This window comes from Mauremys reevesii, linkage group 7, assembly GCF_016161935.1.
Source record: "Mauremys reevesii isolate NIE-2019 linkage group 7, ASM1616193v1, whole genome shotgun sequence".
Lineage (NCBI taxonomy): Eukaryota > Metazoa > Chordata > Testudines > Geoemydidae > Mauremys > Mauremys reevesii.
In genome coordinates this window covers 22371800-22386154 of record NC_052629.1, presented here as the reverse complement: position 1 = coordinate 22386154, position 14355 = coordinate 22371800, and the positions used below count along the sequence as shown (strand labels likewise).

General features: G+C 38.3%; 2 protein-coding genes across 11 annotated transcripts in view; one reads left to right on the top strand and one right to left on the bottom strand.

The window, feature by feature from the left end:
• Nucleotides 1-14117, top strand: part of INSYN2A (inhibitory synaptic factor 2A) — a 74342-nt gene extending 60225 nt beyond the window's left edge. For 3 of the 7 annotated variants that reach the window (XM_039480748.1, XM_039480745.1, XM_039480747.1), the window contains one exon: nucleotides 12310-14117. In XM_039480748.1, coding sequence (XP_039336682.1) covers nucleotides 12310-12493 — 184 coding nt within the window. In that variant the 3' untranslated portion in view covers nucleotides 12494-14117. Of the gene's footprint in view, nucleotides 1-2816; nucleotides 2950-12309 lie in introns of those variants that run through there. The other 4 variants (XM_039480755.1, XM_039480750.1, XM_039480754.1 and 1 more) reach the window with 2 other exon arrangements.
• DOCK1 (dedicator of cytokinesis 1) overlaps nucleotides 1-14355 on the bottom strand; it is a 521945-nt gene that overhangs the window by 333579 nt on the left and 174011 nt on the right. The window lies entirely within an intron of this gene.

The following is a 14355-nucleotide window of genomic DNA, read 5'->3' as shown; positions in this document are numbered from 1 at the left end:
AATTTAGTCAGATTAAATTAACAGGTATCCATTCTAAAATAATTCAACTCTGGACTTAAGCCAACAAAAACAAAAAATACTTGAGATAAACGTTGACAGTTGTGGCTAAGTATTCTACAGTTTCCTGATCAGTGCATAAACATTGCTATCTTATATGATAAAGTAAAGTAGGAAAGGAAAACATCCCTATTCAGGAGAATGGTTAAACACATACTTAGCTTTAAGCAAATGTAAGTGCTTTTTTAAATTAGATTGAGAGCAAATAACAATGCTAAATTATTTTGGTCAATTTATATTAATGTCTTCAACATTTAGTTTTGAGGTTTTCTTTTACATGCACACAAACAAAATGTAAGTGTTTTGGAAAGTATTTTGGGAATATTCTATTGAACATCACCATATACATTTATATTCTGATTTACAGAAGAATTGAGCACCTTCATTTCCCACTGAAAGGTAGGCTTATCACTTCATATTTATTTCCAGGGATGAAGTCAGTGGCAAAACCCCAAAAAAGCCCAAATTATCTTGAGCTGTGAACCAAAAAGAGACATAACCAAAAAACAGCAGAAAAACTGCTTAGGAAGTGATGTGGGAAAGCAGTTTTCAAATGCCTCTCAGTCTGTTTATTGGAGCATTCAATATATTGTTAAGGCTACTGAAGTTTAATAACTTGTTACACAGGTCACCTCTGAAGGGTAGTTCTGATCTGAGAAGAAACCATTTGAAAATGGCACTTTCATATTCAACAGATCTGCTCCTTTTACACACTGAATCTAAGGGTATGTCTACACTACCCGCTGGATCGGCAGGTAGCAATTGATCTATCGGGGATTGATTTATCGTGTGTAGCGTAGATGCAATAAATCAATCCCCAATCACTTTCCCGTCGACTGCTGAACTCCAGCAGTGCGAGAGGCAGAAGCAAAGTCGATGGGGGAGCCGCGGCCGTTGATCCAGCGCCGCGAGGACGCGAAGTAAGTAATTTTAATTCTCGTAGCTGAAGCTGTGTATCTTAGATTGATCCCCTCCCCCAGTGTAGACCAGGCCATATTCATTCACTTGAATGAGAAAAGTACATTTTTGCTACTCGTACCCATTAGTCCTGCAGAGCCAGCATAGCTATGGGTGAGCGGTATGCTAATTCTTCTTGTGCATTAGCAGAATAATCCCAATTACAGAGCCACTTACACCTGTGCAATCCCTCTGACAGCAATGGGATGCCCCAGGTGTAATGGAATGCCATAGTTGTAACAATTTTTTTAAATATCTTTTTGTTGTAAAGTGAGCACATTTCATATGCAGGCTATTGAGAAACAAACATGGAAATTCATACTTAAAAATAAATTATTTCAACTTTTGATAGCACCCATACCCTGCTCTAGACACCTTACAATAATTAAAATGAGTAATACTAACAGTATACTCACAATGCCATAATAGTTGGCCTTAATAATAACCACGCATCTAACTTCTCCTCATTGTCATCATTTCCACAGGCTAAAAAAATCTGGGTTCTGGGGCACCAAGGAAGGGACAAGAACCAGCATTCGGAGCCCTTCAGAAAAATACCTTCCCCTTCAGCCCCATTCTTACTTAACCAGAGATGCTGCTAAGTTAAGCATGTCTGCTGAGTGGAATTCCTATGGTACTGTACCAAATAAAAGAGACAATCTCTAGACTAGGTAGGGCCCTTAAACTCTATCCAGAAATTAACAGCCAGTGCAGACTACAGAGCGATAACTACATGAAGCTGTAAAGCAGGCAGGCTTGGCAGAATTCAATTTTTTTGTAATTTCAATGGGTACTATCAATGCTTATTTTTAACCATGTGTTCTATTTTTGGTTATTTAAGTTTTCATAGATGTGAAAAATTATGAAGAGGGTCAGACAATTATTTAATGACAGTAGACACAGATTCAAAAAGTTTAAGCTTTATAACCATTAACACAAATTTTCAATGTTGTACTTTAAAATATACAAAGTAAACAGCCGTAAAATCAAATGCTAATAAGTTCTCAAGCAGCATTTTCTTACTTTACCTATCTGTAAATTTCAATCATCAGGGGAAATATTTTTTCAGCAGTTTGTGGATATTAGGATGATACCAACATTTATCGATTTTTACTTACTTGTAAAAAATCTAATCTTTCCAAGCCTACAAGTAGGCCTGATTCTAATCTCACTAATATTAGTTTTACAAGTATAAGGAGGATACACGGATAACCTTTGTCAATGCATCAACCATGCCAGGAAACATAGTCATAAAAATGTAGTTCCTGAATAACACGGACGTTGCCACTCATGTTGCTCCACTAACTCTCCTAATGGCCTTACATACACATTGAACAGGAGGGACGAGAAACTAGAACTATACAGTACCCCAGTCTGAAAGAGCCATCACCCAAAGCCATCATCTGGGACCTCTCACAAATTACCCGTGATACTGCCATGCTTTCCTCCAGCACACTGCATCAGAATGAAGCCTCACAGACAGTATCGCGGAGACCAGAGGCATCTATTGGCATAGCATTTTTAATAAATCAGAATGTCAATGAGGGCAAAACTGTGGTAATATTATTTGGTTTTAGACATGATTTCTCAATTGTTACCTTATAAACAACCAACATGTTTCAATTTGTTACTATATTATTTCTTAGAGCAATGTATATTATGTAAGATTCTTAGATAAGGAGTAAATCCAAAAGAATTTCCAAGTTTGCTGCTAGTTCTCCTCCCACATACCATATGTTTGAAACTAGTGTTTATGACTCAACAGACTCTTTGGGTAATATATTGGTTTCATTTTACTGCAGATCTGGGTTAAAATGAGTGTGTACACTCATCCAGTTTCTTTTAAAAGTTAAAGACTCTTATTATGTTGCTGGAACTCCTCCTCCTCACAAACAAGATAAGAATCCTACTTGAAAAAAAGTGAAGAGAAAGAAGAGAAAGGGGGATCAGGAAGGAGGGAAACTAGTTTGACATGCAGTGAAAAATGAAAGGCTAGAATGGAGGCACTTTCTAGAGTAACCTTGCTGGGGAGTCACAAATCATGATGCTATCCCTGCTGATTGTTCATTGGAATTTTGGTATAAATATGTAGCTATATATCTGCTATTAAAGATAAATGTTATAGGTTAAAGGGACTGCTGCCTTATATTTCTTTATATTTAACATTTGTATGTAGTTATATTGGTGTGGGTAGCATTTTACAGAGACAAAGACAAGCTCCTTGCCTAAAGAGTTTATAATCTAAATTAGATACGACATGATACGGGGTGGGGGGCGAGGGGAAATATGTCAAGCGAAAGGGAGGAAGGCTAATTTACACAAACTACCATTATGACAGATGTATGCATTCACAAAGTATGCATTATATGATGCCAATTACAAACGCATGAGCATGCATGCACGCACAAAGTTAAAGGACGTTATTGGGCTTGCAAAGCAAAGCACTCAAAAGTTAGCAAATGCCAGCATTTCCTAACTTTTGAGAGCTTGACTTTTCAACTGAAATAATGTTCTTTTAATATTTGCTGGGGGGAAGGGAGGTTTATGAAGTTGTCATAATATAATGTAAATTATTAAGGCAACTACCTCTCATAATACCAATACCTGTAGAACCTTCATTTGGCGCTCTGAGCAGATGCATTATAAGACAGTCTTTAATTGCATGATCAAATAACATTTTTTCCCCACAGGACCGTTGCCTCATTCAGTGGATGATTCATATCGTATACTCATGGTTCAATGTGTGGCCCAATCCCTTCTTTATTGCACACTCTTCAAACCCTGCTCTGAAGACAGTATTATTAATTTCCTCATGGGCTTTTCTCTGGCACCCATCACTATAAAATCTGAGTGCTTCACAACAATTGATCTTCACAAAACACCTGTGAGAAGAGTGGGTATTATTATCCCCATTTTACAGATGGGGAAGTGAAGCACAGATAGATTAAGGTCAAAAGTATCTACTAATTTTGGATACCCAATGTGAGAAGCCTAGGACCTGATTTTTCACAGTGCCTAGCATTATACAGCATTTTATATAGAATCACAGAAATATACAGCTGGAAGGGACCTCAAGCACTGAGGCATGACCAAGTATACCATCCCTGACTGATGTTTGTTCAACCTGTTCTTAAAAATCTCCAATGACGGGGATTCCACAGCCTCCATTGGGAGCCTATTCCAGAGCTGAACTACCCTTGTACCTATTGGGTTCTGGGTCAGCTACCCTTGTAGTTAGAAAGATTTTCCTAATATATAGCCTAAATCTCCCTTGCTGCAGATTCAGCTGATTACTTCTCCTCCTACCTTCACTGGACTTTCTTACAGCGTGGTGCCCAGAACTGGACACAGTACTCTGGATGGGGCCTCATCAGTGCTGAGTAGAGTAGGATAATTACCTTCCAAGTCCTCCAGACAAGACTCCTGTTAATACACCCCAGAGGATATTAGCCTTTTTAGCAACTACATCATGTTGTGGACTCAGTCAATTTGCGATCCACTATAACCCCCAGATCCTTTTCTGCAATACGATTACCTAGCCAGTTAGTCCTTATTTTGTTGTTGTTCATTTGATTTTTTTTCTTCTTAAGTGTAGTACTTTGCACTTGTCTATACTGAATTCCATCCTGTTGATTTCAGGCCAATTCTCCAATCTGTCACAGATATTTTGAATTCTTTTAATCCTGTCCTCCAAAGTGCTTGCAACCCTTCCCTGCTTGTTGTCCTCCACAAATTTTACAAGTGGACTCTTCATTTCTTTCTCCAAGTCATAAATGAAAACACTGAATAGTACTGGACCCAGGATTGACCCTTGCTAGACCTCATCAGATACATCGTCCCCAATTTGACAGCAAACCACTGAGAACTGCTCTTTGAGCATGGTCTTTCAACCAGTTTTGCACCCACCTAATGGTAATTTCATCTAGACCTTACTTCTCTAGTTTGTGTATGAGAATGTCATGTGAGACTGTGTCAAAAGCCTTACTGAAAATCAAGATATATCATGTCTACTGCGTCCCTCTATCCAGTAAGCCAGTAACCCCGTTAAAGAAGAAAAATAGTTTGTTCTTGACAAATTGGCATTTGTTCTTGACAAATCCATGCTGGCTATTACTTAGAATCCTATTATCCCCTAGGTGCTTACAAATTGATTTTTTAATTTGTCCCAGTATCTATCTAGGTATCAACGTTAGGCTGACTGATCTATAATTCCTCAGGTCCTCTTTTTTCCCTTCTTAAAGAGAGAAGCTATGTTTTCCTTCTCCGGTCCTCTGAGGCCTTACCCATCTCCATGATTTCTCAAAGATAATCTGCTAGCGGTTCTGAAATTGTTTCAGTTAGTTCCTTAAGTACCCTACGATGAACTGCAACTTTAATACATTTAACGTTTCTAAATATTCTTTAACCTGTTTTTTGGCTTGCAATACTTCCCTTTTGTTGTTAACATTAATTATAATTATCTATGTTAAGCATCTGGTCACAATTTACCTTTTTAGTGTAAACAAACAAAATAGACATTAAGCACCTCAGTCTTCTTAGTGTAATCCATTATCAACTCTCCCTTCCTGCTAAGGACCTATGCTTTCCTTTGTAGTTCTCTTGCTCCTAATGTATTTATAGAACCTCTTCTTATTGCCTTTTATATCTCTTGCTAGGTATACCTCATTTTGTGCCTTAGCCTTTCTGCTTTTCCCCCTACGTACTTGGTGCTATTCTTTTGTACCCATCTTTAGCGATTTGTCCATGTTTCTACTTTTTGTAGGATTCTTTTCAATTTTCAGGTCATTACACTGTTCTGATGGAGCCATATTGGCCTCTTACTGTTCTTATCTTTCCTTCCCATCAGGACAGTTTGCTGGTTTGCCTTTAATATTGTCTGAGAAACTGTGAGCTCTCCTGAACAACTCCTGTTGTTCAAAGCGCAGCTCTGATTGACTTCAGTTGTACTGTGAGTGCCTAGCACTTCTGCAGATCAGACCCCAAGTGCCCATAAAATGAGAATTAGTTGCTGCCTATGAAAAGTTTGGTGTGGCTTGCCCAGCATCACACAGGAACTCTGTGACAAAGTCAGGGATAGAATCCAGTTTTCTGGGGCAGCATTCAACTGCCTTAAACATGAAACCATCCTTTCTTTCCCTTCAATCCCCTGCCTCAATCACTGCACAAGTTCCAACTTTTACAATAAATGTAGCAGGAGTTGACTACACAGCCTTGATTAACTCCCAGAGCAGGTCCATCCTGTGTACTTAATGAGGCAGTGGTCTTGTGGGGAAAAAAAAGAGCATGTGCTCATGTAATTCAAGACACATGCACAATGGAGGGGGAACCTTCATTTTGGGGTTTCCTACTTGACTGTGCACCTTTAATAATGTCCTAACAGAGGGATATGGGTGTATGTGTAATTTACTAGGTTTTTAAAACCAAGCTGAAAAATCAGAAATGCCATCATGTCAAGTCATATTGACACCCATCTGAGTCATTCTGCGATTTGAGCTAAAAGAGTAGCTGATAGCAGTAACAGGTTTTCATCCAACATGGACCAGCACTAGAAGGGGATGATATACACTGCCAAAGGGTTTCACAGATGAGTGGTGAGATTCAAAAATCATGAGTTCCACTACAGGCTCCAGAGAGGATTGTGCTCTAGTGGGCACAGACTGTTCTGCCTTTCCTTCCCTCCCACTACGTTCATTCCCCAACGACCTGTCACCCCATCACCCAGTCCTTTGGCCAGCCATTCCCAATCACCTCCCTACTCCCATGCCCAGTTTCTCCCCTCCCAGCTCCTCATTCAATCTTTCTCTTCCCCTTCCATTCCCCCGCCTCCATATGCCTGCCCCCTACCTATATACCCTGTCTCCACTGGGTTCCCACTCCTGGTCTTCTCAACCAGGTAGTCACAGCCTCCTTCTACCCCAATCCCCAGGTTCCTTCTCTTAGATACAAATACAAAGTCAGCCAGAGGCAGACCCCTGGCATGGAAAATTTCAGCCCAACTGGTTAAAAACTGTCAAAGATAGAAGCAACTGTAGGTTGTGTCAGGCAAACTTTATATTTAGGCAGTGCTACCATCCCTGTCTATAATATTTAGCATTGTCTCTCATTTCTGGTGAGATTTGTTATTTATTAATTTTTAGGCCAGCCTAATAAAAGCTAAAGCTACTTATTCTGCTTCCCTTTCACATGTTCAGTAATACCTCACTCAGAGCACGGATGCCAACAGTAAAACACACAAGTAAGGATGATGCAGCCATCACTTTTATTAAGCTTGTGCGGGTCATTGTGGGAGAGGCTGAGGAAAAAGAGGGGAAGATTCTGAAGGTGAATGAGACTGTGTGGCTGACAGGATCAAGGATAATTAAGGCACAGAGGACAGCCTGGGAGAAAAGAGGCATGAAGGTATGCAAGATTATCAGAGGGTAGAATTCAAGCAGAAGAGTGGTAACAGGTAACATCGAAGCATGGTCAAAGATCTGCAGCTCCCTGAAGACAAAGGCAAGGGGTTTCAATATGATATTGATGAAGATGAGGAAAATAAAGGGACTCGAGTGGGGATGATGTGGCCAGAGCAGCAGGAGATGACATTGGCAATGGTACTTTGGATACTCTAGAAGGGTGCAGTGTGGAAATCAGGTAAGATCAGAAAGAAGGTTGAAACAGTCTAGGTAAGAGATAAGTGTTTGGAAGTAGGGATAAAGGAGGAGGGATACATTGGGATATATTGTAGAGGAGGAAATGGCAATTTTTTAGCAATAGCCTAGATGTAACTAAAGCCAACCAAGCCCAGAATTTTGAAAGGCAAAGCAGGAGAAAACTACAATAATGGTACATCCACTATGTTAACATGATGGACAGGTCACAGAAAAAGAAGATTAAGGAAAAGCTGTTGGACTTGGCCAGAAAGAGGACGCAAGTGCAGGCTCAGTGGAGTGAGAGGCCAAGACTGAAGAGTCACAGACAGAGTTTGCTAATATGGAAGTCAAGGCAATGGGACAAGACAAACAAAAACAATGTCCCTGACATTCCTGTTTGTAAGCTTTCAAAATGTTATTTATTTTTTAAGCAGTACTTGTATACACAGCCAAACATTTTGAGGTCAACTGTAAACAGCTTACATTTTAGTCCGGCTTCTTTTAAAAGTACACTGACACGTCTGTATCAGCAGCATAATGCTCGTAACAGCTGAGCAAAGTGTACGGCCAAAGCAGCATTTACTGTAAGTAAACCTCAGTATTTAGAGCAGCTCCCATTAGCTGAAGTCTTGCATGTCTTAAAAATTTAAATGTTAGTTATTAGACTAGTTCAGAAATATTCAGTTAAAAATACTTGTATAAATTCATCAATACTCATGGCTTTCAAATTCTCATTTTCAATCTCTTAAGAACAGCATCCTAATTATACCATCACCAAAATACATATTATATAAAAATATAGCTGGACATATAAGCATGTGTGTAACTATCGATAAGCATAGCTATAGTTATCTAGATAGATAGATAACACGTGACCAGCTATATTTTACTGCATTATAAAAGACTTTGCATATTTTAACATTGTGAAACAAAAATGTATTAAGTCATTAATTTGCCATCAGACAAGTTATTTGCATGGAAGGTTACAGGAATAAAAGAAAATTCTAATTTAAATGCATTTATCTTTTGAGCCAACAAGCCATTCTCCTGTAAAACCTATACATTTATAAAAGGTGACAGGATATAAGTGTTAGTATTCTCTCACTCTCTTCAAAATAACACATTGTTATTTTGATGCCAACTGATAAAAACAGCCTGAGATGCAGTACAGATGGTTTTATGCAGTACAGAATAACAATAGTTTCTAACCCAAATATGCTTTTCCTCACAGGAATTAAAACCGCATAAGCTTTTATCTTGCAGTCAGTAAACATTTTGTAATAAAAACTGATTATAAAAAATTTGTTTAACAGGTTATAAATGATTTTAAGAATTATCTTTGAAGTCTAAAATCGACCTTAATTTTAAAAAAAGCTTTGCATTGGTGAACATAACAGAACATGATAAAAACATATTGGGCTAGGTGAAAAACATTTTTCCCCAGTTAGAGCTGAACTGCATATTTTATACATTTATTCAGGTAAGCTGATGCTAACATTGCAAGCCAAATTCTGCCCAGGTTTGCACCCCATCATAATGAACAGACCTGTAATGCAAAATTTGTTCTTTTTCTATGTAAGATATTTTTAATTGCCATGCTGATTTTTCCAGTTTTATTTTTGGAAATAAACACACAGCATGCACACACACTCAATGTATCCCAACCTTTTAACCAAACCACAGCTTTCTTTCTAGCTTTCTTTTGCTAGCAGTGCAGCTAAACTGCAAACAACAATTTGTCATCCACATAGTCTTGCCATTTTGTTAACAAGGAGCTGGATTATATTACTCTGTAATTACATGGTTCTGCAGTGAGATTACCCAATGTATCTGCTTAATAGATATTCAATATTCGGTCAGTCTGAAGCAACAGAATTTTTTTTTTATGTTACAATTTTTAACATGTCTTTCATACTGTTAGATTAATACTCAATATCCACTTTGAAGTGTCTCCATTCTTAGAAGTGTATTTACTTTTCTCTTATACTGGCAATCAGAAAGGCTATGTAAAGATTTCAAACTGACAGGAATGTCCATACTTATATTGAAGCCTAGAACACATTTAGACATTCTCCACAATTTAACAAACTAGGCCATTCTCCTGTGTTTATGATCCACATAAATGGATCCTCACACTGGTGCAGAGCCCACTGATTTCAAAGGGACGTCCTGCAGGTGGATTCTTGCGAGCTCTGACACCAGTTCCTCTTAGTAAGTCACTTAACCTCTCTGGTTTTCTTTTCCCATCTGTAAAATGAGGATAACATTTAGCTACCTCACAGGATTGTAGTGAGAAGCGCTCAATATCTGCAAAGTGCTACATAGGAGCTAAAATACACCAAAACCTTCCAATGGCTGGAGGCATAATGACTCCCAAACACCCAGCATATCTAAAAAAATTTCCCTAGAAACTCTTTAAAACATAACGTTAGGTATGAATCAACAAGGCTTTACATCTCATGCAGCTTGAGGTTGGGGAAGGAGTTGGGGTCTCCCGTTTTAGTATATGGTGGGTGGGTGGGTGTGTGTGTGTGTGTGTGTGTGTGTGTGTGTGTGTGTGTGTGTGTGTGTGTGTGTGTGTGTGTGTGTGAGAGACAGACAGAGAGAGAGAGAGAGAGAATGTTAAATTCAGCTGCTTTTTAAAAAAAAATTTAATGAGAGGAAAGGTTGCTTGAGATACCAAGACCCAAGTTCACAAGAATCTTGTTTATAAACCTAGTAACATTCATCCTTCTCTAATTATTAGAGCTGGTTGGGAATTTTCTATTGCAATGATTTTCCAGCGGAAAATGCAGTTCTACAAAATTGAAGTTTCTACAGGGAAAAGTTTGATTTTTTTTTCATGTCAAATAGAAATTAAATATTTGATTTAGGATCTGTTCAACCTGAATCAGAATATTTCATTCTGTCCCAAAAAAGAGACATGAAAGAAAGTCGGGCATCAGGGTTTCAAACTACAACTCCCAGGAGGCAGTGTACCTCAGTGGGAAAATGTGGTTTAATGCTCTAAGCTAGTGGTTCCCAAACTTGTTCTGCTGCTTGCACAGGGAAAGCCCCCTGGCAGGCCGGGCCGGTTTGTTTACCTGCCACGTGCACAGGTTCGGCCAATCGCGGTTCCCACTGGCCATTGTTCGCCGCTCCAGACCAATGGGAGCTTCTGGAAGCACCACAGGCCGAGGGACGTGCTGGCCACTGCTTCCAGTAGCTCCCATTGGCCATCAGTAAACCCCTTGCTATCTCTCAAATTCGTCCCTAAGCCTGACCCTGCCCTGTCCCCTAATTCTCTTTCCAAAATCCTGCTGTGCTCCCTAACACACAGAGTGAGGTGAGAAGGCCCACTGTCAACTTTCTCCACATACAGCTATATTACATGCATTTGAACAAGATCGTTTCTGCTTCATTCAGAGCTTTTGAGACTCTTATTTGGCATGGATTACTGTGCCAAATTCCCATTTTTATTCACCCTTTTGCTGCATCTTAAGATTGCATTTCTTTGTTTTTGCAAACTAAATTTGAAATGTTCTTTAGTGCTGTATGTTGATCCTAGGGCTATAAATTCATCTGCATCTTTTTTCTTAACTACAGGGCAGTCTGCAAGGTTGTCCACTCCACAAACTGCTTACAATTTAGGATGCATATTTTATGAGTTTAAATTTACTTTCAGGTGTTAGTTTTAAATTGTTGAATGAGTAATAGATTTTATAAATATAATAGATTATAAATAGATTTTTTTTACTATAATATGTGGCAAAAAGTACACCCTAGATCTACTGAAACAACTTTTTTCTTTAAATAAAAATGTGGATCTACAACAGATGTTTTGTCTTGCAATCAAAATAAAGACTCAGGCATGTTTTTGACTTGGAAGGGCTATTATTGGCAGTAGGTCAAGTGTACTTTAGATTATGCTGCCAGAAATATGGCCAAGTTCAGAGGCAATTAGTGTGTGCTAGGAAGCTTGAGCATCAAGGAACCTGAAGTCACTGTAACGTACATAGAAATAACACCCACCTGTGGAAAAAGATGCAAGGAGCTGCTCCCACACCTCACAAATCCCAAGAGATTTACACAGATCCCAAAATATCAAAGAGGAAGTATGTCCTTCTCCACCAGCTTTGGCCCCACTAGAACTATGCCACCAGTGGGTTGAGCCCTACTGATAGCTGAGTCTGAGATCCCTGGGAGGGTAATCTCCACATGAATTGGAATAAGGGTGGCAGGCCAATAGGGAAGTGTTTCCAGACTCCACGGATGAAATTGCCTAAGGAGGTTGTAGAATCTCCATCACTGGAATTTTTTAAGAGCAGGTTAGACAGACACCTGTCAGGGATGGTCTAGATAATACTTAGTCCTGCTATGAGTGCAGGGAACTGGACTAGATGACTTCTCGAGGTCCCTTCTAGTCGGATGATTATATGATCTGCCACATAGCAAGTTACTATGGAATCATCTCTGAACGTGGCCAGAATTCATATTTTTCTTTGTGGTACAAGGATTTTTTTTTTCCAAATTCACATTTGTTGGAGTTACAGAGATCTAGTTTATATTTCTTTTGTATATACTGTTAATACCTTTGCACTTGGATATCAGTGTTGGATGTTGTCTTAATTGAAATCATTATATCATAATAATTTAGCACTTAATTGCATTTTTTTCCCCTTAGTGTGGAGTTGGATTTTAAACAGCAGGAAGACAAACTACAGCCGGTTCTGAGAAAACTTCATCCTATTGAGGAAACTCAGGTTGCACCTTTGCCTTATTCTCAGGAGAGTTACTCCTCAACTCCCAAACAAAAATCCAAAACTGAATCAAAAAAGCATGGAAGATGGAAACTCTGGTTTCTTTAACTAAGTCCATTAGCTATGGAGTTTAAGGCCTTCTTTGAAACATATTTGGAATTCAGTTAATCATCTAAAAAGGGATCTTGGTAATTGATCAGTGTTATTAGCCACTGTTACTCTGGTTATTATGGGCAGCATTCAGTTCTCACCATATGTACCAAAAAGGCCTTTGTACCTATAAACTAATGTTCATGAGCAAGGCATTAAATCATACCTTGCCAACTTTTATTTGCAGTTCACCAATGTGGGATGTAAAATCAGAATTGAAATTTGTATAGACAAAGATGACAAGCAAAACTATGTTCCCACCACCACCACCCTCCTTAGATCTGCAAGTGTTACGTTTCAACCTGGTAAATGGCATCCTGCACACAGCTAAAATAACTATTTTTAAGCCTTTTTATGTTCTGTTTCATTTTAAACATTAATAAGGAAAAAATGCAAGCCTTGTGTTTGCAAAGATCTTCAATTTTACATTTAATTTTCCAAATAGGTGGGGGTCATGAGAAGTGCAATTTTTAGCACATAATATCCTGGAGAAAGCACAACTTTTCAAATGGTCCAAGACCATGAATAATCTCTATGATGTGACTATATATGTGTATTTGCCTTCATGTGCTGTAGAGTTAAACCAAGTTATTACATCTCAGCGTCATATTGACACCTCTAATTTAGTGTCATATTTATCACCGGACTTATGACATATTTACTGCTCATTTTAAAGGATGAGCAGCCAGAAACCACCCGAAGTCAGGACACACCTTTAATCGCTAAAAGTTGACAGGGTCGAAGCTATGGGACACTAAGCTTTCTTAGATCTCATTTTTATATTTTGGTACCCAAAGGCCAAAATGCTATATTCTGGCACAGAATATGAAAAAAATAATATGGATAATAGTAAAATGATAGATTGTTGGCAGTTGCCACACTTTAAATCCTTTTTGTAATTCAATCGTCAGAAAAACTGTACACTATTGTAGAGGGTGCTAGAAATTTCATAGTACGCATTATGCTTTATTACAAGAGTTCAGAAGGGCCTGGAAACTTTAATAGTTATTTATTTAGCTGAGCTTCTAAGATCAATTTCCAGACCAACATAATATCATTTATATTAAAGTAATATATTAACTGTACTATTCAATCACACTTAGGGGGGAAAGCTGTGAATCAAATTTCTTCTTAGATTTTTAAAAACAGTAACACTTTAAATCCACTATCAGTTATACACTGCAATCTTTTCCCTTTCCATATTAAGCACTGTCATTAAAAAACCCTAATCTAGGTGACCATCTGGAAAACTCTTGTAATGACAGGGATTGGGAATTTTGTTTCTTTTTTCTTTTAGTTAAATCATTTGAGTAGTGCACACTCACGTGACAAAAACTGGGATACAAGGTACTGGCTCTGCAATTTCATATCCCAAGGCAGCATTAAGATGTGAATTTTTCAGTCTTTAGATGCAGCAAAAAGGTGGAATAAATGAATCCCTAACAGAAGAGTCTGCACCTACTAAATAAACTTAGAGATGTTTATGTTCAACTCTTTTTCCCCCCTTACCTCAACATCAAATCCATTTTTAAGTACTATTAATTCTACAAAGATCCTGAAGCAAGCAGTGTGGTCTTTGTCTTCAAAGTAAACAGAAAGTTAATGTGAGTACATACAGTATATGTGAAACTGTTTATGTCCACTTCAAAACTATTTCAACTGGATGCTTTAATGAAAAACTCACCTTTGTAGTAAATGTCAAGAGGGCTACAAATCCTTGTACATAAGTAAACAGTATTCTAAAATATTTTTGTGAGAGATAAAGGATAAGAAAAGGTGTGCTATGAAGGAAGTGCAATTGTTTCATGTGGGAAAAAATG